The sequence below is a fragment of the Populus trichocarpa genome, chromosome 18, assembly GCF_000002775.5.
Source record: "Populus trichocarpa isolate Nisqually-1 chromosome 18, P.trichocarpa_v4.1, whole genome shotgun sequence".
Lineage (NCBI taxonomy): Eukaryota > Viridiplantae > Streptophyta > Magnoliopsida > Malpighiales > Salicaceae > Populus > Populus trichocarpa.
In genome coordinates this window covers 11012301-11036544 of record NC_037302.2, presented here as the reverse complement: position 1 = coordinate 11036544, position 24244 = coordinate 11012301, and the positions used below count along the sequence as shown (strand labels likewise).

The window sequence follows — 24244 nt, the reverse complement described above, 5'->3', positions numbered from 1 at the left end:
AAAACAAATGACAAGACACCTTTAAATTTTGGTAGGTGAGTATGAAACTCGATGAGAAGAGAGAGAAAAGAAGGAGAAGAAAAAAAAGTACATTGATGCCTGAATGTCAGACCGCTGTGTACATTTGCTTGACCACCAAGAAAATCACACCAAGATGCTTCTAATTCCACTACTGAAAGCGGTGTTTGGCTTTCATAAGACGCTTCACACGTCGTCTAATGGCAGTGAAGGATTTCTACACATGTACTCCAATCCCCATATTTGTTTTAGTTTTAATTTTGGTCCCTCGATATTTAATTATTTTAAATTAGTTAAATTTTATGCACTAGAAGTTTCCCTCGATATTGCAAGATCCCCTTACAAATGTAATTAAGTCAAACATCACATAAAATTAACTTGAAAGGATCAAATTAGAAGAAAAAAATTGAGGGACCCGAAAAACTACTTACCTTGATCTTGTAAATTAGTCCCTGATGTTAGCAAACAAAAGGGACTCAATATTTATTCAAGATTGGAATTCGGTCCCCAAAGCTCTAATTCTTATAATTCAACCAAGCAAAAATATTCCCCTGACACTACAAAACCTCTATACATAAATATGAAAACAAATAACCATGACTAATCTAATAGAAAAGCAATGTTAAAAGTTCAAATTAAAATAAAAACAAATTGAGGGATCAAAATGGAGAAAAACTTTGGGAGCAAGAAAAAAAGAGAAACACCAAGCAAATCCATAATGTTCTTTCTTGCAAGGCATAGTAAAACACTATTGCCCTTTAGTTTTTTTTTTTTTTTTCTGTTTTATTTGTGTGAGTAGATAATAGAGAATTGTGACTTGTAATTTGTGAATAATATAATAAATGGAGCAAAGACTTCATTTGTTATTTTGGAATTAAGAAAATGTTGAAAGATAGTAAGGGTTGATTGATAATGTTGGTAAATAGGAAATTGGGATTAGCGCTTTCGTGATGTTTGGTATGTGTTGAAAAATTTGGAGAGAATATGTTAAAAAATGTTGAAGGGAGAAGTTTGAGAATGTTTAGTAAGAGTTAATAAATTTATAAATAATGGTGGGCCCCAATATAAATAGAATTAATTTTATATTAAATCTGTTTATAAGAAAATTTAAATAATTTATGGTTCAAAATATAAATGAAAGAAAAAACAAAGACCAGAATAAATTTTAATTCTAAAAAGAGAGGGAAGAGCACAAAATCAAGAATTTCATCCCTCCCTCCCTCCCAAAGGTTAAACACGTACGCAACCCCATTTTTGGAATTAAATATTAACCTTCTTTAAAATTTTCCCTTATCAAAAAATAATTTTATTTTTATTATTTTACCATTCTAATAAAGGCATATTATTATATTAAATAGTTTAAATTTAAAGGTTTGTTCAGTCAAATGTATGACTAAAAACTTTGTGGTTTTATATATGTAATTACATGAGTAACATGTTCTGTCCTGGTGAAAAATGAAAACTTTTAGTTTCAAGTGCGGTCCGGCCTAATTTGTTTCCAACCAAAAAAAGAGTCAGGCCAATGCATGTGTTTAAAAAAACAAAAAAAATATTCGAGATTTGAGTTATTAACTCGATTGAGTTTAATAAACTTGGTTAATTTAAATAATATAAATAAAAAATATAATGATAATAAATTAATTAATAAAAATAATTGACAACATAAAACCATATCAAAATAATTGAACCAAGTACATCCGAGTTAGCATACAAAATTCATGATCTGATTGTAATATCGGGGTAACCTCATTGAAAGAAAACTAAATAAAATCATGAATCTCAATTATAAAACAACATAATATTCAAGGGTGAAATTACTAAAAAAATAATGATAAAAAAAGCAATGAAATAAAATATTCTTGTCAACCCGGGTTATCTTGTCAACCCCTTAGAAAGGAAAAAAAAAAGGCACGAAGATCATTTCTCAATAAATCAAATGTTTAAAGATGAAATTGAAAAAAAAATAATTTAAAAAAATATCTAAAAAAATACCAAATTCAACCCGTGTTAGCCTTCAAAACCAATAACTTTAGTCATGAGCCTGAGACCAACACCATAGAAAACAAACCTAAAAATAACAAAGCAAAATTATAAATCAATAAAATGATACGGGATAAAATTGGAAAACAATACAATAAGAAAATCCTCCAAAACAAACAAAAAATGAGAATTAAAAGAATGACTAAATTTGATTCAAAAATAATTTGATATAAAATGTTGAGGGGTGAAATTGAAAATAAAATTCAATTAGAAAAGTGATAAAAACAAACAAACAACAATCAAAAGAGTAAGGATCAAATTTGAAATTTATATCAAATCAAATGATAATGGATGAAAATGAAGAAAAAAAATCAATAAAAAAGAATAAAAACAAAATAAATAACAATTAAAAGAATAAGAATTAAATTGGATGCAAGAAAAAAAATGAAAGGAAAAATTTATTCTTTGGTAAGGAGAAGAAAGAGAAAAGAGGAATGAGAAGAAAAAAGTAAATTGTAGACCAACCACTTATCTGATTGCCACACATATGGCGCCGTCAGAAAGACCACAACGAGACGCTTTTAACGCCACCCTGGAAGACAGTGTTTGGACAATGGGTAACGCCACCCAAAGAGTGTGGGCATTGCCCAAAGCTAGCGCGTGCCACATACATGCCTTCATTTTTTATTATTAATTTTTTAATAATTAAAATGATCAAATTGCACCGACCCAGCATGTTGATTACAAAAACTCTAGCGCAAATATCATTGGTTGCAAGTTTTTTTCTTTCTTTCAAAGGTATGGATGTATTTATACTATTTATACAAATGTTAAAAGATCAAATTAATCTCGATGCACCTATTAATAAAAAAAAAACAAATTTGAAAGTACACGAACACCCTTGCTTTTTTTTTTTTTTTACTTTTAAGGGTATGCAAGTATTTACATCATTTCTAAAAAAGTAAAAGGACCAAAATAACCCGTTTGATCTTTAAACAAATTTGACTTTTTAAAGGTAATATAATCTTTATATAATGATTATGCAAGGCTAAAATAACGAATTATCCCAAACAATTGGATAATGACATATGACTGGAAACTATCAAATTACCCCATGAGAAAAATAACAATGTTTTTTTATTGGGAGGTCAAAAAAGTAATTGTACTATTATGATGATTAGGATTACGTGTCTATATACATAATGTTTTCTTATCTCTTTTAGTTTCTTTTCTAATAAAATATATTTCCAAGTAAATTTTATTGTACCTTCTTGGATTTTACATGTCATATCAATTTATTTACAAAACGTTTTTCTTTATTAACTATGTTTTATTTTTTCATCAATTAGATCCTTACCTTGGTCTTTATTAACAAAACTAATAAAAAATATTTTTTATTACTAACTTTAATTTTCTCTTAAATAAGTAGTTTACATAATTATGTTATAAGTGAGTTTGAAAGTGATTTCACTGGAAAAACAACAAAGCCCAACAAATATTATGAATTTGAGTTTTCATAAAAAAACACAGGTACAAATTAATTAGTAAAATACAATTAAGTTTTTTAGAAAATTTAAAAAACTAAAAACTCTAAAAACGAAGCCAAATTGTTTCAAATTAAACCACTATTTTTTTTATGGATATTCAATAAAAGAATAAAGAAAAATACAGTCAATATTCGAAATATATGACAATTTTATTTGACTTGGTTGCCCTCAGTTGGGAAGAAAAGCTGAGTTCAGACTTGATATAGAACAAATTGAAGTGATTACTACTGTTTAATTGGTGAAAATTGAATTAGTTGACTCTTTTATAGTGTGAGTTGACTCTCTTTCGGTGATAGCATTGAGAAAAAAGAAAGAATACTGAGATGGAGAAATTGAGAAATCAGTGGGATATATCAAGAAAATTAATTTTTTATATTAAATTAATTCTGACCTTTCTTCAATCTATAAAAACTAGCAAGTTGAACTTTTGATTTTCTTCTTCTAAAATAAAATTTTGATTTTCCTCTCTGAGAAAATCTTTATGCCAATAGTTGGAATATTTCACCATTGCAATACTATATATCAGTATTTGGTACACCTGGAAAAGTTTCACGGCTTAAATTCTACATATAAAGAATTTAAGGGAATATTCAAGAGTGTAATTACGATTGCGATTTAAAATGTTTTTTATTTAAATTTTTTTTTATTTTTTTAAAATTATTTTTGATAACAGAACAAAATAATCTAAAAAAATAAAAAAATTAATTTTAAACAAAAAAAATTATTTTTAAATTTTTAGAAAAATAATTTCAATCATATTTTCAAATACTATGATGATGTGTTAAAAAGAAAGCAAGAAACTTTGCCATTTAAAAATAAATTAATGGAATTCAGTTTCCATGTATGGAGATGAACAACAAAGAAATGAATAATTTAAAGGACTACAGTACCATATTCAATACTATATTGTAAATTTTACAATAAGATGTGAAAGAAAGAAAAAATCACATTTAGGGATAATGAGGTACAGAACCTAGAAGCTCCCTTTTATGTCCCTCCTCACAAAAAGTTCCAGGTCTAGCTATTTTAGATATACCAACCCTAAATATTACAACAACAATATTTATAGACTAATCAGTAGACTATATTGTTGAAAAAATTAACACGATGATTTCTGCAAATATATATGAATACTGGACCTAGTTAATACTGTGAGTCCACTAGGCAACGAAGAATGTTCACCTGCATCTCAAGACTTGTTATATAACTTCCCATGTCGCTAAACAATTCATCAACGCCCATCTCATTCCCACCCGGCATGAGAGATCTTAGACTGGCCAGCCGGCTTCCGATCTGCTCTTCCTCACTTTGCTCTGCAGCTTCTTTCTTGCTTCTGGCCCTCTTTAATCTCTTGTTAATCTTGGGCTTACCATTAGGGCTTGGGGAAGCTCTCTTTTGAGAAGTTACATTTGGTGAGGAATGATTATCCGCATCGTTTTTCAGAATGCTTGGGCCATGCATTGAAAGACGTCTCAATGAGGCATGGTGATGGATGGAAGAGTCATGAAATCTACCAGCATTCGTATTCTTGTGAAGCCTGCTTTTCAAGGCTCGACTCCAAGCAAACCCTGGGGCGGACATCACCAATGCCATGTCTACTTCATATCTCACACTTTCGTCTAGCTCAGAATCATGGCCATAATTGTCATCTACTAGCCTGCATGTTTTTATCTTCTTCAGAGCTGGAACCAAATGGCTCACGTAATTCCTAACAAACATTGTTTGCCCTATCAAGCTTGGCTCAAGAGGATATACACATCTCCGTTTAGCACTCATCTGTTCCTCCATGCAAGAAGTGAACAACAGAAACTGATGGTCGTAGAAAAAATGGAGGTAAAAGTAGTGCAGCCACTAGTTCTGGGGGAGAATTGTCACATAAAAGACAGAATCTGAGAAGTTAAGACCTGAAAGAACAATGCTGCAATTACGTTGATAGAGAGAGAGAGGGAGAGAGGGAGGGAGGGAGGAGCTGCTTCTCTAGTGCCCACAAGGGATGCAAAGAGAAACAGCAAGAGCTGGAATAGATCGAGAGCAGCTAGTGAAGCACATGGAGTTATAAACAAAGAATTGGATGCTAACTATCTGCAGGGGCCAACGTACGTGACACCCTAGCTATCCCAGTTCAACTCGATATACCCCACAAAATGCACCATTCTCATTCAAAAAACTTTGACATATGGAAGCCAGCCCACAAAAATAATTGGAGTGACAAGGAGATTCGTAACTATCGTCACCCAGGAAATGAGAGAGAACGTAAATCCCATGATTTTAGAGCAAATTACGGTGTGTCGAGGCAAATGTACTGACCACCCCTCATAGCCAACAACGAAGATTGGCGTCCAAAACCCTGGGCTGGCCTCTTTGGAGTGGGCACATGGCCTCACATGCTTTCCTTTGCTTTTCCCCCACCTACCTAAAGGACTCTCTCCATGTGCACTACGAAACAAAACATTAAAACCCCACTATAAATGCCCTCACATGTCTCCACCCCTCCATGACTGAATACTCTTCTTCTTTTTTTTTCTTTTTTCTTTTTTCTTTTTTCTTAAATCCTCCCTTCTGGCTCTCCTACTTGAAATGGATTTTCCCCATATTTCAAATCAACCAGCTCAGCCCTGCATGTTTCTCGACCACTTTTCAACCATTTTCATATCTACTTCAAGAATAGGCTGTTTTTCCAAGAGGTTATAATTAATGATATATTAACTATCGTTTTTCTTTTTTCCGATATGATTTTTTTTATTAATATGAATGTTCGGACTAGCTTGCGTGTATTTCGATTAATTTTACAGGCCTTGAAGTTAATGACTATATAAGTCTCTAGTAGCTATCATATTATAATTTGCTTTCCTTATTTTCTTCTTCTTTAAAATGCTCATTTGCTTGTTTTTGTAACATAGGATGAGTGCATTACATGCTATTATCAGCTGCCACTCTATCACTGCTTGAAAGTTTAAAAACATCAATGGAATATATTTATCAGCAATTAGGGAAACATTTTGTGAATCAGATGATGTTTTCACAATTTTATTTTATTTATTGGTTAGTTGTTATTTTATTTTATTCAATTTTAAATAGGCCCCCGACTAAGCATGTCAATTTTTTTTTTGTTTGGAGTGTTGATTTGAGTAGCCTTCATTTAGGGGAGACTCTCCAAAAAAAAATTTTTATCTCATTTCTCATGTTTATAATTATTGGAAAAGAAAAAAATTGAAATAAAAGGCTCAGGGTGTTACAAGTAGTGTTATAAAAAATATGTTAGAAAACACTTTTCAATATTTGCTTATGCCATGAAAAATAAGTTGAAAAATAACTTATTAATATTTTTTTCAAGTCTATTAAAAATATGGGCATCAAATATGACAGATAAAAAAGTTGTTGAAGAATGAAATTGAAAAAAAAAATTTTAATTTTTTAAATTATCTCAAATAAAATAAATAACAATAAAAAGAATAACGATCAAATCTTATAATTAAATTTTTTTTGAAAAAATATGAAATTAAAAAAACTTTTAATTTAATAAATTATTTTCAATAAATAAATAAAAATAAAAAATACAAATCAAATCTGATAGATAAAAAAATTCAAAATAATGATAAGAGAAAAATAAATGACAATCAAAAGAATGAGGACCAAAGTTGATACAAAAATTAAATTAAATCAAATTCTAGGGGATTAAATTAAAAAAAATAAAATATATAACAATCAAAAGATCGAAGATCAAATTTGATATAATTAATAAATAACATGTCAAAATAAAAATTAAAAAAAAAGCATAAATACATTTTCCTGAAAATCAAGTCAAGTTTTTATTTAACTAGAAAGTATTTTTAAATTATCAACCCTTGTAATGATAAACAAACATGAAAAAAAATCAAAAAAAATCAAAAAATCATTTTCCATGAAAAAACAGTGATTATGCTATCTCTCCTTTCTTAATCAAACTAAATTTCACATCTTGGAAAAGTCAATTTTTACCACTGTTTAATACGCAAGGCCTTACAGGTTTTGTCAACGAAGAGGAACCAGCACGTCTCTAAGAAATCTTCAATCATGGAAGCCAATCTTGCATAAGATGTATGGTTCAAAATATTCAAACTTTAAGTCTCGCAAATTGGAGGTGTTTTTACTCTAATCTCAAATTTAAAAGCTGTTTAATTAAGAGAATTGTCAATGGAGTTCACCGAAATTTGGTTTTAAAAAAAAACGAAGCATAAGTGCATTTTCTCCTCCTTTTTTTCAAAACTAGCTCATCATTTATTTTTTAATTTTATTATTCACATAGACACACGATTTTGTGGTTTAAATTACTCAAATTATTTTCTTATGATTATAAAAAAAATAAAGCAATTCCTTAACAATTGTATTAAGTTTTCAAAGCTATTTAAGAAATAGATGTATTATAAGTTTTTATTATTTACAATGTAATAATTAAATTTGTTGTATTATTATATTAGTTATGTATCAAATTATAAATGAATAAATTTTTTTCCATTTCTAAAATGACTCTTATTTAACAACATTGTAGGCAAACACTTTTTATAACCGGCGTATTTTCTATAATTAAGTGTTTTTCTACCAACCCTACTATTTTCACACACTTGCAACTGCAAAACATTAAAGGATGTTTAGGAATTTATTAGTAATTATTTTTTAAAGTATTTTTTTACTTGAAAATATATTAAAATAGTATTTTGTTTATTTTAAAAATATTATTTTTAATATCAGCACATTAAAACAATTCAAAAATAAAAAATAATAATTTTAAATAAAAAAATTAAATTTTTAAAAACATATAGTTTCATCCATAACTCCGACTGAATTTAGTGCCATTATTTTCATCACCACCTCATGAGTATTATAACATTTTGTTGGTGTTAATAGACTAGTATTTGTTTTTAATGGATTATGTCATTCTATAAATTATTTTTTTAGATTCTATCGTTAAAGAATTAACTTTATTAAAGTTTATGTCTTCCCATCCATTTTTGTTATTCAAGAGACCACATGTCAATCATCTCTACGAGCCTATTTGAGAGTGTTATCGCGATTATTTTTTTAAATGTTTTTCATACTGAAATGCATCAAAATAATATTTTTTTTAATTTTTAAAAATTATTTTGAAAATCAGTACATCAAAATAATTGAAAACATAAAAAATAATATTAAATTTTAATAAAAAAATTAAATTTTTTAAAAATATAGATTGACCCGGTTTCAAACACTATTACCAATGACACATTGTTAATAATATATTTTTCTCATGTACTCCTTTTTTTATGGATTGTCATTGTCAATTTTTTTAAAAAAATTTTGCCCTTGAACTACGTGTTGTGTTGGGGTTAATAGCATGCTTTGTCCTTTTATTGTTGTTTTTTTTTTTCTTTTTGTTATGGATTGTGCCCCTCTACACGTTTAAACAATAAAAAACAAGTTAATGGTATGTTTTGCAACTATACCCTTTTTTTATTTTATAATTGTAAGATTTTTTTTTGAATTCTACTCTTCAACAATGTGTTGTGATGGGTTAATGGCAAGTTTTGTAATTCTCTCTTCTTCTTTTTTATGAATTATTCCCCTCCACAAATTTTTTTTTTTATAGATTCTTCCCTTAAAGTACCACCTGTATTAAGGTTTATGCCCTTCCTCCCATTCTTGTTAGTTAAAAGGTCACATCTATGCATTTAAAACATAGTTTTCAGACCCGGTTTGGTGGCTCGTTCGGTTCCAGGTTCGGGTTCCGGATTTTGACTGGGTCATCGGGTAGCCGAGTTAATTTAAAAAAAAATCAAAACAATGTCGTTTTAATAAAAAAAACAAAACAAAAATCAACGGGTTACAACCGGATCTTGCCAGGTTCACCGAGTCACATTGGATTTTTTCTTTCTCTATTTTTTCTTCAACCCAGCCTGGTTCTAGTCCCGGGTCGGCTCACCGGGCCAAGCCAGTTTCAAAACTATGATTTAAACAATAAAAGGTTGGTTAATGACATGTTTTGCCCGTGTACTTTTTTTCATGGACATTGTTCTTGCACAATAATATACAGATAGATAGATAGATTTTATCCTTTTATTTTAATTTGGTTAAATCATATGATACGTGTTATCAATATAAGAGTTTAATTTGTTCTTTGTTATGACATACTTGAAGTCTCACCTAAGATAGGAAATATTGATAATTTAAATAAAAAAAACCAAAATCCTCGAATAAATGATATTATATTTATTTTGAATTATAGGTGTTAGCCATTCATTCGAAGAATAAAAACTTTAAGGATATTTCCTCGTAGATTTACTAGGTTGTTTTCTGATAAAAACTAATAAACTGTCTTTGATTTGATTAATATTTTATCATTCAATAATAAAAATAATTCTAGGTCATTCTTTATTTTTTATAATTATGAAGCGTATTACATAATTGACTGGCAATTTATACGTCACAAGTTGAAACAAATGTTTTTCAAATAAAAAAAAAAAATGTTAAAGCATAGTTAAAGTGCTTTTCACATAAAAAAAAATCTTAATCATTAACTCCAGATTTAATGCATATATCTAATAAAATAAATTAAAAATTATATGTACTAATAAATAATAATAAAAAAAGGATATTAACCCTAACTAAATATTAATCCAAGAAGTTGAAAAACAAGTGCAATAAAGATATAATCATGTCATGCGGAAGGGTTCTCAATTTTTTTTATTTAATCATATGAACTAACATTTTTATAAAAAGGATAATGATTTAAATTCCATTAGAAAAAATAATCTCCCAATAAACAAAATATAAAAATTGTTTCTATGTCATTTATTTAAGAAAAAACTAGAAGCATTTAGAAGGTATACAAAAAAAAAAAAAAAAACTAAGATGATTTAAAATAAGGATAAAAAGGATACTTATCTAACTAAAACTCCTTTGTCTCATTAATGAGCTTTTTTTTATATAAAAAACAATTTCATTGAAATATTTATTTTTAGACATCATTTTATCATTAATTTAAAAGCAACTTTCAATTCTAAAAAATTTAACACCTTAATTATTTAAATGTAAATCTATAAAAAAAAACATAATAACAACGCAATGGTTGAGCGTTGCTCCTTACTCTTTGTAAGTGTTCTTAAATTCATTTCTGTTAGTTATTCTCAAAACCTTCTGACATGAATCCTTTTCTAGTTCTAGCTTTAAATTAAATCCTTTAATGGTTGATTTTATGTAATCTGGTCGACTTGATGAGTCTAAAAAAACACTTGAAAGACCGGTAAAATCATGACTTGGCTTTAAGAAATTTCAAGATGACAACTTGTTTTTAATACTGAAACGATGACATATTGAATCGATCAAGGTTAGCTTGTCAAACCCACAACTTAGATTATAAATTCGAATGGGTCTGATAAGTTTTTTTTTAATAAGTTTTTTTTAATTATATGATAATAAAAATAATAATTGTAGTAAAATAATAATCTTGTCTGGTCAACCGGGTCACCGGGTCAACCCGATCACACCGAGTTTTTTCTTTCTCTATTTTTTCTTCAACCTGACCCGGTTCTGGCCCCGGGTCGGTCGGGTCCCGGGTCGATCTGCTGGGTGGGGTCGGGTTTCAAAACTATGATTTAAACAATAAAAGGTTGGTTAATGAAATGTTTTGCCCGTGTATTTTTTTTCATGGACATTGTTCTTGCACAATAATATATAGATAGATAGATAGATTTTATCCTTTTATTTCAATTTGGTTAAATCATATGATACGTGTCCTCAAGAGGTGTAGTGTGATGGCAAAGGGTTTGAGATCTGCACAGCAGGTCTCGAGTTCGAGTCAGGGCGTGCACCTCTTGTAAGAGTCTGGGATAGCCGGGGTTTTACTCGCTCATCTGGGTCCACAAAATACGCTTTCTGGAGGGTGGGGTTTCCTCGAATTCAAAAAAAAATATAAGAGTTTAATTTGTTCTTTGTTATGACATACTTGAAGTCTCACCTAAGATATGAAATATTGGTCAATAGAACAACACTGGAGGCTAACATGATGGACAGGCTTAATAATTTAAATAACAAAAACCAAAATCCTCGAATAAATGATATTATATTTAGTTTGAATTATAGTGTTAGCCATTCATTTGAAGAATAAAAACTTTAAGGATATTTCCTCGTAGATTTACTAGGTTGTTTTCTGATAAAAACTAATAAACTGTCTTTGATTTGATTAATAGTTTATCATTCAATAATAAAAATAATTCTAGGTCATTGTTTATTTCTTATAATTATGAAGCGTATTACATAATTGACTGGCAATTTATACGTCACAAGTTGAAACAAATGTTTTTCAAATATAAAAAAAAATGTTAAAGCGTTGTTAAAGTGCTTTTCACAAAAAAAAAAAGTCTTAATCATTAACTCCAGATTTAATGCATATATCTAATAAAATAGATTAAAGATTATATATGCTAATAAATAGTAATAAAAAAAGGATATTAACCCTAACTAAATATTAATCCATGAAGTTGAAAAACAAGTGCAACTAAAGATATAATCATGTCATGCGGAAGGGTTCTCAATTTTTTTTATTTAATCATATGACATTTTTATAAAAAAAGGATAATGATTTAAATTCCATTATAAAAAATAATCTCCCAATAAAAAAATATAAAAACTATTTCTATGTCATTTATTTAAGAAAAAACTAGAAGCATTTAGAAGGTATACCAAAAAAAGAAAAAAACCAAGATGATTTAAAATAAGGATAAAAAACTCCTTTGTCTCATTAATGAGCTTTTTTTATATAAAAAACAATTTTATTGAAATATTTATTTTTAGACACCATTTTATCATTAATTTAAAAGCAACTTTCAATTCTAAAAAAATTAACACCTTAATTATTTAAACGTAAATGTATAAAAAAAAACATAATAACAACGCAATGGTTTAGCGTTGCCTCTGACTCTTTGTAAGTGTTCTTAAATTCATTTCTGTTAGTCATTCTCAAAACCTTCTGACCTGAATTCTTTTCTAGTTCTAGCTTTAAATTAAATCCTTTAATGGTTGATTTTATGTAATCTCGTCGACTTGATGAGTCTAAAAAAACACTTGAAAGACCGGTAAAATCATGACTTGGCTTTAAGAAATTTCAAGATGACAACTTGTTTTTAATATTGAAACGATGACGTATTGAATCGATCAAGGTTAGCTTGTCAAACCCACAACTTAGATTATAGATTCGAATGGGTCTGATAAGGTTTTTTTTAATAAGTTTTTATTTAATTATATGATAATAAAAATAATAATTGTAGTAAAATAATAAAAAAAAAGTTAAAGAAAAAAAATGAATATGATGGGTTGTAAAAAAGAACAGTTGTTAGAAAACAATGTAAAATCCAAATGGAGTTTAATAAAATAAAATCTAAAAAAATTCTTAATAAATCCAAGAATTGTTTTTTTAAAACACCTAATATACAGGTTTGGGAGGGTAACAAACATGGCCAAAAAAAACAAAAGGCCACGCAACTCCGCCTGCAACTATAGGCCAACACGCTTACCCTTTGTTTTTTTTAACTTGGCTAAAAAGGGCCAGTTAGGCAGTTACACCTCCCTTTTTCTAAAAATTTACCAAACGTCGCATTATCTATTGGTCAAAATTCGACCACCCCAGGTGCCTGAAAAGTTGAGTTGTCAATTTCTGAATATAAAAAACTTATTTTCATTTATTTTCAACTAAAAACATATAAAAAAAATACTATTAAGACCTTAATAAACTCAATTTTGATATTAAATTAACATTTAATTTGTTAAAAATAAATTTTGGTATTAAATTAACATTTAAAATCCATTAGTTGTAATTCCTTTGACAGTACAACTAATCGATTCAAGGATGTCTCAAACTTTCAGTGGCCAAAAGCTGATGCTGTCGGGTTTTTCATAACCCAAGTGTAAAGTAAGAACCAGCAAATTTGTACTTTTCAATCAAAAAATATTTTCGAAAAGCACATTCAAGTTTCAACCACAAGCATAGTTCATCAACTTTATGAGTAATGATAACAAGTACTCGGTAATCCTTCAGTCTATGTAAAGGTGAATGTGGCCTGCGCTGCAGGTTTTTTTTGCTTTTTTCTTTTCGTGCGTGCGTGCGTGTGTAGCTGTGGTTGTCTAGCTGATTTTTTGCCTATTGATTAAACACCCACAGAAAATAGAATGGATAAATGGCCACAACTTTTCTTAGCTTTTTTTCATAAGCGTCTGAAGCCCATCTGAGATAGGGTTTGGGACACAGCCTGAACAACTGGACCTGGTTTAGGCAAAATAGTCCAAGTCTAAAAAGGCCTGATTCAAAATCCAGCTGGCAGGGCCTTTTAATAAATCTACTCTCAAAGAATTACAGTATCTCTTCTAGTCTGTTTGGGAACGCGGTTGAAACCGCGTTCCTTTAAATTTTAATTTTTTTTTATAATTTTTTTATATTTTCAGATCGTTTTGATGTGCTGATCTTAAAAATAATTTTTAAAAAATAAAATAAAACATAATTTTGATGCATTTCCAAGCAAAAAACACTTTAAACCGCAAACGCTACTACAATCTCAAACAGGCCCTTACAAGGTAAATAAGGCCCCCGTTATACAACGGGTTGTATAAAGAAATATTTAAACATAAAAAAAAAATTATTTACACTATAAGAAACTCTTTAATAATGTTATTAAACTTGGCTTATATTGTTATTTTTAAAATCTCTCGATCGACCTTTGTGTCTAACCTAGGTTTTAAATCAAGTTGTTTGAGAGTTTTTCAATGTGATCCAGTTGACTTGATAGATCCAAAGATAACCATGACAACCATTAAAAGCATGGTTTGACTTTTAAAAAAATCAAAAAGACATCTTTTTTCTTTTAAAAAAACTGGGATTAATCGAGTTAACTCACCAAACTCCTGACCTAGATCGTGGTCTCCTTTGAGATTAATAACTTTATTCTTTTTATGAAATACCTTTTTATTTAATTATATGATAAAAAAATGGACGTCGAAAAATCAAGAATCAACCTAATATGGGGACATTTGTTTGACAGCGTGATAACCTCATAGAAACCAAACTAAAATAAATTATGAAGCTCGACTTTTAACATACATCTTTTTAATTGAAAAAAATTAAAGACAAATAAAGCTACAGGTTTTAAACCCGGTCTGGGGGTTAACATGGGGCAACTCCATGGTCATGGATACTCTTTAATAATGCTATTAAATCTAGCTTATTGTGTTAATTTTAAAAACTCCTTGCCTAACTTCATACATAGCCTAGGTTTCAAATCAAATTGTTTGAGAGTTGCCTCAATATAACTCAGTTGACTTGATAAGTCTAAGGACAACCATGACAGCCACTAAAAGCATGGTTTGATTTTAAAAAAATCAAGATAATATCTTTTTTTCTTAAAAAACAAACTGGGGTCAATCGAGTTAACTACCAAACTTATGACCTAGATTATGGATTCCTTTATGATTAATAACTTTGTTCTTTTTATGAAACTAACTTTTGATTTAATTATATGATAAAAAATAAACGCTTGAAAATTCAAGAATCAACCTAATATGGTGGTATTTGTTTGGCATTGTGATAACCTCATAAAAAACAAACTAAAATAAATTATGAAGCTTGATTCTTAACATATATTTTTTTAATTGAAAAAATTAAAGACAAATCAAACTATATGTTTTAAACCAGGTCAAAGGGTTGACACGGGGCAACTCTAGAGTCATAGATCAGGTGGGTTAACCTAGTTTTGATTGGATAACCCAGATTTTTTTAAAAAAAAGTTAAAATGACATCATTTAGTTTTGATTGCATTTAACTAGTTGCATGTCAAACTTGGTTTTTGATCAGCTCATACCAAGTATATTCTTCCTCTATTTTTGTTTAAACTCGGCATAACCTAGGTCTTGGATCAACTTCTGAGGTCAGGTTGGATTTTAAAACAATGGATTAAATTATTCTTTTTGAAATATCATGCAGCTAAAAAATGTAAAAAAAAAAAATCAATATTTATTAAAAATAAAATAAAGCTAATTCAATAGAAACAACTAATGAAAAGTGAAAAAAAAAACAAGAGACCAAAAATTAACAGGCCAAGTATGTGAAAAAAATAAAGCAAGCTTGGGCCTAGAGCCTAAGGCTAGACCTCTTTTTCCCCCCCAAGAGTGATCGATGCGTCGTTAGGGGGATTTGGCCAAAAACTTCATTTTCAATTATTTTTAACCTAAAAACACCTAATATACACCATAAAAAGGTCTATAAACTGCTTGTCAACCCCAAAATACCTCAAAGCGATAAAACATAAATAATCAAATATAAAACAAATTCTACACAGAACCATGTTTACTTTTTTAGGCATGTCTATAGAAAGAAACCACCACCATTCAACTCTCCAAGTTAAATGAAATCTGTTGACACTAAAAATGACTAGTTTTATCATCAAAAAGTGACCATTCACCAATTTTCTCTATCTTTCGCCATTTTCTAGTAAGTTTTTCTCTCATCTCCCAAACTCAAGGACTAAAATGTTAATAAAATAAGATTTTGGATCAAAATTAAAATTGAAAAAAATAACTAAAGGGACTTCAAAGTAATTAAAAGGAAAGTAGGTGGAATGTATATAACTTTTCTGGTGAATTTAAGATTGGCCATTGGATTTCTCTTTATTTTAAACATTGGTTCTCTTTTGTTACATCTTTCTTTCCTTAATAAATTTTAATAAATTGATCATTAATTTGGCATAGAAGGTTATAATTAAAAAAAAAACACGGAGGGTGAAAATGAAAAAAAAAAAAAGGATTATTATGGATGACTATAGTCCTTTACCTAGGTGTTTTAGTATATTTTATAATTGTAATAACTATTATTGTTGATAATAAGCTTGTTAGCAAGTGGATATGTGACATATTTGAAATATAAGAAATTCAAAATTAATGTTTGAGACAATAATGCAATTAGTAGTGTCAATTTGAAATGGCCAAAACTTTTGAAACACTTACTGGGTTCTTGATGGAGTAGAATGCATACCGAAGGTTTCGCTTGCTTAGTTTTATCAAAGGATATAGAAGCCAAATTACTTCTTATATAGGATTAAATAAGATTTATTGTCCTAATTAATAATTTTCTAGTTTAGGATTGATCAATTACTTTTTCTATTTTGGAGGACAAGAATTAGGTCTTATAGCTATTTTAAGAGGAAAAATTCATTTATAATTCTTTGGCTAACCCTGATTCACAAATTCGATAGGAAGCTTTGTTGCTCTAGTTATTGTGAGGCCCCACTCTCTTTTCTAAAAGGAAGTTTTTTGGTTTTGAGAGGGGGGAAAAGGTATGAGACATGTGTGATATGTGAAGGAGTTGTCACCTAATATTACAGTTACTAGGAACCCTAATTGATTTTTCAGATTTAAAGTAAAAAACTTTTTAAGTTAAAAGAAAGATATTATCACCTTAGAACATTCTACATAAGGTAAGTTGTTAATGCAGGAAAAATCTAAAAGGATAATAATAACACAAATAAAATACGAGATTTGATGAGCAAGAAAGGTTACATAGGTAAACCCTAAATTCATAGTTTTATTCTCTAAAAACAAAGCTAATGAAACTTGCCTCCTTAGAAATTAAGCTAATTTATTTCCCTTTATCTTTATCATTTTTTTCAATATATTGAAAAGCTTTTTTTTCCCTTTTAGATGATTCTTGTTTTTTCATCAAAACATCTAAATTCATCTTTTTTACATCTTCTAGTACTTGTTAGCATGACTCTATATCCTCATGAGTGTAAGCCAAATGATATTTAAAAAAATAAATGTCTCTACTAAAATTTTTCTAACAAAATTATACTGAACTTTTCTTGAATTTTTATCAATATCTATAACATGTTGCCATCGCACATCATTAGTAAAGAACCCATCACAAAGCCAACTTTACAGAGATTTCTAAAAACAAACTTGTGTGTAAAAGCAATAAAATAGAGTAAACAAACACTAATAGCTCCCATATTCCCGATGCCTTCATCAATAATGAGATAATTCCTTGAACAATGCAATTGCCGCAATGGAAGTTTATACTCCGGTATCATTTCAAGACCAAGGGTCCAAAAAAAGACAAGCATTAACACATTATTCATCAGAGAAGAACTCAAAATTTCAGCCATCACCCCATATGGCAACATAAAACCCCAATAAATGCAGTCAAATAATTAACAAAATTAAGGAACCACATAATCAGAAAAGAAAAAAAATATTGCGTATCAAATTACGAGTAACAACCCTTAGACTTGTCTTTTACCAAGCTTTTTTATCCTAATAAACAGCAAAAAAAAGGGGGGGGGGGGGGGGCGGATGGGTGTCCGGTGGTTTGAGAGAGAGAGGAGTGGGCTAGGGTTTTCTTGATTTAACTACGAGAAATGAAAGTTAATTAAAGTACTATTTATACTCCATAAAAACTGACTGGTTTTTAAGTTTTTAATTTGCACAGTAAATATAAATTGACTAGCTCGTAATTTTATAAGTCAACTCATTAACTACAAAATATTCTTGAACTAACCTGATAAGCCTCAAAGAGTAAAAGTATAATTGTTTGAAATAGACAAATGGTTCAATTTTGGGTGAATATACCTATAGACTTACTCTCCGTGTGTCACTTTTTTAATCGACCAACCATAATGATGTCAACCTTAAGGGAAAAAAAAATTTGTCCATCCAAAAAACAATTTGTGCAACGGATTCAACTTTCCTTTTGAGTTTTTTACATAGTTCTTTCGATGTTTTTATGGGGAATTCTTTCAGTTTTCACAAACATTCAGAATATATAGATCTCAATTTGGACACTTCAACCCTCATAACATCTCAATCTTGGATTCTTAACTATATGATCATTTACTTGCCGACTTCTTACAACTTCCAAAGGTTACCCACTAAGATTCCTGCCTCCTCTAGTTTCTATATATATATATATATAATCCCCATATATTCATAGGAAAAGTCAAAAAATAAATAAAAGGAAAAAGAGGGCGTGATTAGTGAGATTCTCGTGTGCCAAGTGACGCCTTCCTTTTTATAGTGTGGGAGATGGTTTGATACAACTTATAAGAATATTATAAAACTTCAAAGAAGTTGTCTAGTAAATAAGTAGGTATTTTGTTTTTATTATTTTTATTTTGTGGGTTTAAAACTTGAGCTTAACCCATTAAAGAATTTATTAAATTTTTCTAAATATATTAGGCTAATGTATTTGACTTGAGAGTAATCACAATTGGTAGGTGACAGAAAACAAAGCACTATCTGTCATGTTACTATTCGTTAATTATACAACTCAAATTGACATCATTACGAAAGCCATGGATTTTTAACACTAACCTTCATTGTCAAAGGAGTTGGGATGATACTTGGGATGAGTTTCTTCTTTTTATCAGCAGATTCATTAGGTTTTCACTTCTTCCACTATGGATTTATTAACACCAAAAATCGAGTCAGCAGTCACCAAACTAGTTTTTGGAGGTTGGTGAAGGGATCTACTGCCAAAGCACGCTGTAGTCTTTGCGATCACGGTAGTTATTGTTTTTTAAAATATTTTTTATTTGAAAATATATTAAAATAATATTTTTTATTTTTTAAAATTTATTTTTAATATTAGCGCATCAAAACAATCTAAAATTATAAAAAAATTAATTTACATCAATTTTAAACACAAAAACAAATGAATATTAATCTTAACACTTGCAAAATAATTACAGTAATCATGCATTTACTGAACACTTTATTAAACAAATAATTAAAAGGGATATGTTTAACCATTTACCAGTGTATTAATTAATGGTCAGGAGTTCGAGTTCCCTCAAAGCTATTAGAGGATTACATGATTATTAACTTCATGACTCATAAAATTAGTTGAGATACATATAAATTGATCCGGACATCCACTTTAAATAAAATAAAAAAATAGCTATATATCAGCATGGCAGTGGAGCCAGGAAAGGTTTTACTGGGGTTACTCCATGACTAAGATGTATTAAATTATGATGAATAATAAAAATAAAAAATAAAAAAGGCATAAATTACTAGAATTGTCATGGGAACATGAAAGGCCAACTTAAAAGGAAGAAAGTACAAGAGGAAGGATCAAAATGGACACTTGTTGTTAAGAACCATTCAATTTTTCACATCCTTCTCTTATCACACTTTTCATATGACATCTTATCTCTGATTTACATTAAATTACACACTCCACAAATTTTGTGATTTTTTTTTAATGACAAACTTACTTTTAATCCTAACTCACCTGCCATCAAATTATTATTCGACCATATTCTAAAAAAATAAATTGTTTGGCTATAATTTTTTTCCTTTGTCTTTAGATAAACTTTTGAATGCTGCGAAGACTTTTAAATTTCGAACAAAAGTCTTGCCAATGAATTTTTTTAGATCATGTTGAACCAAATATTTTTTAATATAAAATAATAATATTTAGGTTATAATTTTTTTTTTGATAATATTATTAAATTTGATATAAAATATCAAATTTAAAAATTATCAACTCGATTATTTATCTAACTCGAATTTAAAATTAAATCATATATAATTTATCTTGACGTTAACTTATCAACTTAACAAGTTTAAATAAAAAAAATAGAAACAATCCAGATTAACTTAAATTAATCTGTTAAATTCATGATTCGTATCACGAGCTTTATTAGGTTTAATTAAATTTATTATTTTATTATATAATTAAAAATATAAAAAATCATCAAAATTAATTAAATATTAAAAAATAAAATTAAAAAAAAAATCAATAAAAATCCTGATGGGTTTTATAAAAAAAATAAAAGACCAAAAAATTCAAAGAGAAAAAAAAAAACAAAAACAAAAACGCCAAAGCATAAGTGCTTGTATTTGTTATTTTTTTCAGGAGACACGTGGTTGAAAAAATGTGTCATAGGAATGAAAAACAAATTACAATAAACAAATCGGTGAAAATTTCTATTTTCTTCAGACCGCCAAATATAGCTTTAATATTTACTTTCAACTCAAAAAAAAAGAAAAAAGAAAAAAGAAAAAAGAAAAAAGAAGCTTCATATTATTAAGAACTAAAAGGAAAGAAAAATCTACCATGGGGCCCAATGAATGGAGACATTTTATTTACCAAGTGTGATCTAATTCACGGAAGTCACGTTAAGGACACGAGTTCAGCTAAAAAAAGCAAACCCAGAAAAGGAGACCATGGAAGGGTAGGTGGCCACAAGACTTCAACTTTTCCCTGTCAAAACTGCAAACCTAACCCGCAGGCGTTGGTGTCCCTCGGCTTTTGGGTCCCACCTTTCAATCCCCTAAACTCCCTCCCTGCCTACAGCGCCTGTTTGGTTTTAAAAATTTTTTATTTTAAAATATGTTTGAGTAATATTTTTTTATTTTATAAATTTATTTTTAATATTATTGTATTAAAATAGTATAAAATATTAAAAAATTAATTTAAAATAAAAAAATAGATTTTTACAATTTTAAATTTGCTTTTCCTAATCCACCCTTCCGTTAATTCCTATGCTTGAAACTCAAGTCGAGATCTTCTTCCCACGAGCCAACAGAAAATAAAAATAAAGCTGAAATCTGATCCATAAGACATATTTGTCCCTCATCTATCATGTGATCCTCATGTTTGTTCCCTAACAAAATAAATTCTCAATTGGATCCCTTATCTTTTATTTATCCATCAAATGTAGCCCAATTAACCCACCATTTAAATTTATGGAAAGAAAAATAGGTCCTCTTCCCTCTCCGAATTTCAAGGAAATCATGTTTTAAGACAAGGGCCGGTTGGGTGATGTCCAATGGATGAGGGACCCGGTTGCGATTGTTTTTGTTTAAGGATCTAAATTAGAACTGAATTGTAGTTGGGGGATCAATATACTTTTTTGCCTTTTCGATGGGATGTGCTCTTTTTAATCCTTTGTTCTTAAGGAATATTAGAGAATATGGAGAATATGCTTATCAATAACAATCTGCAAATAACGAAAACTAGAAGGAGAATTAATACTTAATTTTAGAAAAAAATAATAAAAAGGAGCCGTTGCACCAAAAAAGAAGGAAAAAAAAGGAAATGGAAGGAAAAAAGAGTAAGTAAAAAGAGAGGAAGAAAGTGTAAAAATTAACTTTTTTTAAATTTTTTTAAAAATTATTTTAGTGTGTTGATTTTAAAAATATTTTTTTAAAAATAAAAAAAATATTATTTTAATATATTTTAAAATACAAAGAGAAAAAAAAGGAAGACGTGATATCCAACGGCAGCAGGGCGTTACGTGGAAAAAAAGCCAACAATTAGCGACAATTTCGATGCTCTCACTGACCTTTCTTGGCTACTCGCCTACTCCTATTTCAAAATATAAACCCTCACAACCCCCTTTCATCCCTCCCCACATCGCCTCCCTCTCTTTCATTGATCTCCCCGAACTATTCTTCCTGCAAAAATGTCTTGCTTCAAGAGCAAATACGCTGGTAATCCTCCTCTCCTATTCCTTCTTGTTCTAAAATATTGTTCTAAAACTTATATTAATTTAGTTTATTTTTATTTCAGATCTGTTAATTAAATTTAGCTTACTTCCATTTTCAACATGATCTCAAGATTTAAGTGTTGTGGTTAGGCTCTTGCTGTCTCTATTGTTGTTTTTGAATCTAGGATTGATCCGATCTGATTTCCTGTTCATTAGTATTTCTTTATTCATGATATCCGTCTGTCGCATGTTTTGTTTTTGAACGGTCAGTTTGGACAATCAGATCGGGTCTTTTCTATTTTATTATTATAATCTAAGGTTTACAGATCTATTTTTCCCATTACTCCAGTATGTTTCAAATTTAAATTTAGATCCGAGCTACAGATTCTTTTTAATTGTCTGTTTTATTAATTATAAATGATTAAGAATTGTTTAATTCCTCATATTTACATTTATAAGATTGTTCTTTCGATTTTCCACTTATTATAGACTTAATGATTTGTTAATTTTGCAGATGAACTCATTAAGAATGCTGCCTACATTGGCACCCCTGGGAAGGGTATCTTAGCTGCTGATGAGTCAACTGGCACAATTGGCAAGCGTCTATCCAGTATTAATGTTGAGAATGTTGAGGAAAACAGGCGAGCCCTTCGTGAGCTCCTTTTCTGCGCCCCTGGTGCTCTTCAATACCTCAGCGGAGTTATTCTCTTTGAGGAAACTCTCTACCAAAAGACTGCATCAGGTACCGATGTTGATCTGCTTTTCTTTTTCCAATTTCCGCTGTGTTTTCTGTTTTTGTAGTCTGTTTCCTGTGTTTTATAAGTATTTCATCTCAATTGTTTTGCACGCAGGCAAGCCCTTCGTTGATGTCTTGAAGGAAGGTGGTGTTCTCCCTGGTATCAAGGTTGACAAGGGTACCGTTGAGCTTGCTGGCACAAACGGTGAGACCACAACTCAGGGTCTTGATGGCCTTGGCCAGCGCTGCGCAAAGTACTACGAAGCTGGTGCACGTTTCGCCAAATGGCGTGCTGTGCTCAATATTGGTGCCAATGAGCCATCTGAGCTGGCCATCCATGAGAATGCCTATGGTTTAGCCAGATATGCCGTCATCTGCCAGGAAAATGGCTTGGTCCCCATTGTAGAGCCTGAAATCTTGGTTGATGGTTCTCACGATATTGAGAAGTGTGCCGCAGTAACAGAGCGTGTTCTTGCTGCATGCTACAAAGCTCTCAATGATCACCATGCCATACTTGAGGGTACTCTCTTGAAGCCGAACATGGTTACTCCTGGATCAGAAGCTCCCAAGGTTGCACATGAGGTTATTGCCGAGTACACAGTCCGTGCACTTCAACGTACTGTGCCCCCTGCAGTTCCTGCTATTGTATTCTTGTCTGGTGGCCAGAGTGAGGAGGAGGCCACCCTCAACCTCAATGCCATGAACAAACTAAACACCAAGAAGCCATGGTCTCTATCCTTTTCCTTTGGACGTGCTCTTCAGCAGAGTACCCTCAAGGCCTGGGCTGGCAAGCCGGAGAATGTGGGGAAGGCTCGTGCTGCATTGCTTGCCAGATGCAAAGCTAACTCAGAGGCTACTCTTGGTACGTACAAGGGTGATGCCACTCTTGGTGAGGGTGCCTCAGAGAGCCTCCACGTCAAGGACTACAAGTACTAAGAAGTCCCGTCATTTCAAAGTTCCGGAGAGTTGTTATCTCGCCATAGTTCTAGCTTTCTTTTTTCTGTGATGCTGCTCGGATTTTGCTTGGAACTAGATAATAAAAGGATGAGGAAAAACACTGGGGTGTTGAGCTTGAATGGCTTTGATCACTACTGTTTATGTTTTCTTTTCAAAAATTCAATTAAGATTATGATTATGATTGTATTTTGTTGCAATTGAAGTTTTTCGCATTTCTTCTTCATGCAAGGTGTGTGATTCTCGTCAGCTATTTTATTTCTTTTTTTTTGCATTAGAAAGCCGTAAGCTCTCAATCTTATTCATCAAAAAATTATTTTTTTATATTATTTTAATATACTGATACAAAAATAATTTTAAAAAATTAAAAAGCCGCTAACACACCCTCCAAGTCGTGTCTTCCCACAGATCAGTTTATGAAGATTTGGTTGCACCTTAAACAAAATACATAATTGGGTTCTCTCGGTTAAAGAGAAAGAAGGGTTCAACATATCTCTTCTCTATAATCAAAGACAGTGAATTCT

The 24244-nt window shown here is 30.0% G+C and overlaps 2 protein-coding genes across 2 annotated transcripts; one reads left to right on the top strand and one right to left on the bottom strand.

Annotated features, from left to right (window-relative positions):
* Positions 1 to 4410: 4410 nt before the first annotated feature.
* Positions 4411 to 5805, bottom strand: LOC7488955 (transcription factor bHLH146). The gene has a single exon (XM_002324428.4). The coding sequence runs from the start codon at positions 5331 to 5333 to the stop codon at positions 4689 to 4691; it is 645 nt and encodes a 214-aa protein (XP_002324464.1). The 5' UTR covers positions 5334 to 5805; the 3' UTR covers positions 4411 to 4688.
* Positions 5806 to 21865: 16060 nt separating this feature from the next.
* Positions 21866 to 23946, top strand: LOC7488954 (fructose-bisphosphate aldolase 6, cytosolic). The gene is made up of 3 exons (XM_002325001.3): positions 21866 to 22034; positions 22545 to 22772; positions 22882 to 23946. Exons 1-3 carry the CDS (start codon positions 22007 to 22009, stop codon positions 23700 to 23702), a joined length of 1077 nt encoding a protein of 358 aa, XP_002325037.1. The 5' UTR covers positions 21866 to 22006; the 3' UTR covers positions 23703 to 23946.
* The last annotated feature ends 298 nt before the right edge of the window (positions 23947 to 24244 follow it).

Bases quoted from the DNA above. Each gene is read 5' to 3' on its own strand.
- LOC7488955 (XM_002324428.4), bottom strand. From the start codon at position 5,333: ATGGAGGAACAGATGAGTGCTAAACGGAGATGTGTATATCCTCTTGAG.
- LOC7488954 (XM_002325001.3), top strand. From the start codon at position 22,007: ATGTCTTGCTTCAAGAGCAAATACGCTG. The intron at 22,035-22,544 runs GTAATCCTCCTC...TTAATTTTGCAG, and splicing joins CTTCAAGAGCAAATACGCTG to ATGAACTCATTAAGAATGCT. The intron at 22,773-22,881 runs GTACCGATGTTG...TTTTGCACGCAG, and splicing joins CTACCAAAAGACTGCATCAG to GCAAGCCCTTCGTTGATGTC.